Source organism: Physeter macrocephalus, chromosome 17 (genome assembly GCF_002837175.3).
Source record: "Physeter macrocephalus isolate SW-GA chromosome 17, ASM283717v5, whole genome shotgun sequence".
NCBI lineage: Eukaryota > Metazoa > Chordata > Mammalia > Artiodactyla > Physeteridae > Physeter > Physeter macrocephalus.
Window position 1 is genome coordinate 3,584,518 of NC_041230.1, and position 3,519 is coordinate 3,588,036.

General features: G+C 44.6%; 1 protein-coding gene across 1 annotated transcript in view; it reads left to right on the plus strand.

Annotated features, from left to right (window-relative positions):
- The window catches only part of NLRP9 (NLR family pyrin domain containing 9), a 28,371-nt gene extending 25,464 nt beyond the window's left edge, over positions 1 to 2,907 (plus strand). The window contains exons 7-9 of the mRNA XM_007123498.2: positions 928 to 1,098; positions 1,506 to 1,676; positions 2,775 to 2,907. Of these exons, the coding sequence (XP_007123560.2) occupies positions 928 to 1,098; positions 1,506 to 1,676; positions 2,775 to 2,907 (475 nt within the window). The remainder of the gene's footprint in view (positions 1 to 927; positions 1,099 to 1,505; positions 1,677 to 2,774) is intronic.
- Positions 2,908 to 3,519: the final 612 nt, after the last annotated feature.

Sequence of the window (3,519 nt, forward strand, 5' to 3'; positions counted from 1 at the left end):
TCCGCGGCATGTGGGATCTTCCCGGACCGGGGCACGAACCCGCGTCCCCTGCATCGGCAGGTGAGCTCTCAACCACTGAGCCACCAGGGAAGCCCATATCCACTCTTTTTTATATTCTATTCCCATAGAGTTCATTACAGAGTATTGAGTAGAGGTCCTATGCTAGACTGTAGGTCCTTGTTAGTTATCTATTTTATATATAGTAGTGTGTATATGTCAATCCCACTCTCCCAATTTATCCCTCACCCCTCTTTTCCCCCTGGTAACCATAAATTTGTTCTATACAACTGTAACTCTACTTTTGTTTTGTAGGTAAGTTCATTTATACCCTTTTTTTAGATTCCACATATAAGCGATATCATCTGATATTTGCCTTTCTCTGTCTGACTTACTTCACTCAGTATGACAATCTCCGGGTCCATCCATGCTGCTGCAATGAACGTAGGGTTGCATGTATCCTTTTGAACTATGGTTTTCTCCAGATATAAGCCCAGGAGTGGGATTGCTGGGTCACATGGAAGCTCTACATCATGAGCTTGGGGGCAGGTGATACATAGGAGACATAATATGAAATATTCAGTGAAATCCTCAGCGAGGTGACATTTGTACAGAGACTTGGAGGGAGTAAGGGGGTAACCCCGCTGGTATTTGGACCAAGGACGTGACAACCAGCAAGAGCAGAGGCCCTGGGGGGAGAGACCAGGCAGCACAGGAGAAGCTCAGGGAGCCCAGGGTGTTGAGCGGTGTGAAGAAAGTGGAGAAATGGAGAAGTTGTTTCATCTCTACCATCATCATCATCTTGCGAGTACTTGAGTATTTCTACCTTTACAGGAATAAGTGAACATAAGTGAAGCCATTCCAGATTGGACCTCATGATCATATATATTTGTGTGTATAGGAGAATTTTGTGTATTTTTTTTTCTCCAGGTTGATGGGCTGTTACTTCACTTCTGTGTGCTGTGTGGACCTCGCTGCTGTTCTTATTCACAGTGAAAAACTAAAAACCCTGAAACTAGGGAACAATAAGATATATGATGCTGGTGTCAAACAGTTATGTGAAGCTTTGAAGCATCCTAAGTGTAAATTAGAGACTCTTGGGTGAGTGTCCACTGATGTTGGGAAAGCTTACCTACTTCAAGAAGAGGAAAAGCTAGAGGATTAAAGGGATGAAGGGGAAGCATATTTAAAAACAAGTGTGTCTGGAACAATCTGATAAGTAAAATGCCAGCCGTGAAACCAGGGTTTGCTCACGCTTGGCGCGGCTGACATCTGGGACTGGGTGGTTCTTTGCTGTGTGGGGAAGCGGGCTGTCCTATGCACTGTGGGATGTTTAGCTGCATCTCTGGCCTCTCTCCACCCATGAGATGCTAGTAGCTCTCCTCATGTGTGTCAGATGTCTCCAGACACTGCCACATGTGCCCCAGTGGAGAAGGACTTGTCTACATTGTAAAGTCTCCTCTCAGAGGCGTGGAATCCGCATTTTGAGGTGGTGTTTCCCCGTGCAGGTTGGAGATGTGTGAGCTCACCTCTGCCTGTTGTGAGCACCTGGCCTTGGCTTTCACTCTCTGCAAATCACTGAGGTGCATGAACTTGGAATGGATTAGCATGGACCGTGATGGGGCGGTGGTGCTGTGTGAAGCCTTGATTAGTCTGGAATGTGGCCTGCAGATGCTTGGGTGAGTGGACACTGTTTCCCCCGGTGGTGAGTGACCTCAGAGGGAGGTTAGACTGCCGTAGGTTGGTCCAGCATGGGCATGGTTCACACTTGGGCTGGAGATTTCTTTGCTATGCGGAGCCATCCTGTGCATCACAGGAGGTTGGGTAGCATCTCTGGTCTCTGCCTACACGTTCCATTCCCCGGGACACCTCCCTCCAGTCATGATGATCAAAAATGGAAACTTCAGGGACTTCCCTGGTGGTCTAGTGGTTAGGACTCTGCGCTTTCGCTGCCGTGGCCCTGGTTCAGTCCCTGGTCGGGGAACCGAGATCCAGCAAGCCACGCGGCCAATCAAAACAAAACAAAACAAAATAACAAACTTCAAAATTGCTGAGAGACAAGATTTTAATTGTTCAGTCAAAAGAGAGATTGTGCAATATGATAGAGGTGTTAGTTAACGCTATGGTGGTAATCATTTTGCAATATGTAAACCTATCAAACCAATGCATTGCACACCTTAAGCTAACACAATGTTGTATGTCAATTACATCTCAATGAAATTTTAATTAACTAACTTTTAAAAAGAATGCCTATCACATCTATTCCCTGAAATTTTTTTTAAAGGCTCCTGGTATTGTCAAATGTCCCCCGAGAGGCAAAATCACCCCCAGGCAAGAATGACTGCTTTCCTATAAACACCATCTCCTACTTACCTTGCCCCCAAAGATGTAACCCCAACTCAGAGCTGGAAGGGGTTCCGTAAAGGACTGAGCAGAGTCTTGACCCAGAAGCACATTTCCTCAAGAGTAGCAGTTAATATTGTTTGGAACATTATGTTTGCATTTAGAGTGTGTGTAGTTGATGGCCGTAGAATGAATATTTGAACGCCTTCCGTTTGCCAGGACCCCAGTGACCTGCAGAGGATAAACAAAATGGTTCACATCCCTCTTCCTCACTTTCCTAGTCTCTAGGAAAGTTTCGTGCATTCTTTTCAGTCGGTACAACTCTCCCAGCCATTTCTAGGAAAGAGTGAAGAGGAAGTAGCCACTGGGGTGTAGAGGCCAACAATCATGGGTCAAGTCAAGAAAACTCTTTTTTGTTTCTTGTATTTTCCCAGCCTGAATAAATCTTCATATGATGAGGAAATTAAGATGCTGCTGACAGAGGTAGAAGAGACGAACCCCCAGCTGACCATTTCACACAGTCTCTGGATTGATTTTGAGCACAGGATCAGGGGTGTGCTTGGCTGACAGGGCATGTCCTGAAGTAATCTTCTCACAAAGGCTTCCCCTTGGTCGCAATGGGCATTTCTCCTCCTGACACACCCTGTCCTGTAAATTGTTCGCCAGGGCAGTGGGGACTGTGGTTTCAGAGCTCTTTCTTCACAGTATTCTAGCAACATGATTGTGGGATGTGCCGTCTGTGCCTAAGTCCTCTTTGCCCCACCTTTAAAGTTCCCATCCTGCCTCACAATGTTTAGAAGAACAAATACATTAAATGGGTAAAAACTTGGGAAAGCATGACTTTATTTTCTTACCGGATGTCCTGGGATGTAGGAACTTGGATTTGAAGGAACCACGCTCCTCTGACACTTCTGACATAGAACTGCTGCTAGAATGTATCTATGGATTTTTAGAATTTATTCACTACATCTAATATCCCAACAGGACCTTTCATTTTTCATTTATCCAAATTTAGTTTTCATCAGTTTTCTGGTTTAGTAAAAAAGTATATTTCCAGATCTCTACTTATCCTTTAGCATATGCTACTCCATTTTTAAAAAAATTCGGTATTTTTCAAAAGTATCTACACAGTTTAATTCAATGTTTTCTTTTTCAAATACACATCAATACCTCACTGTC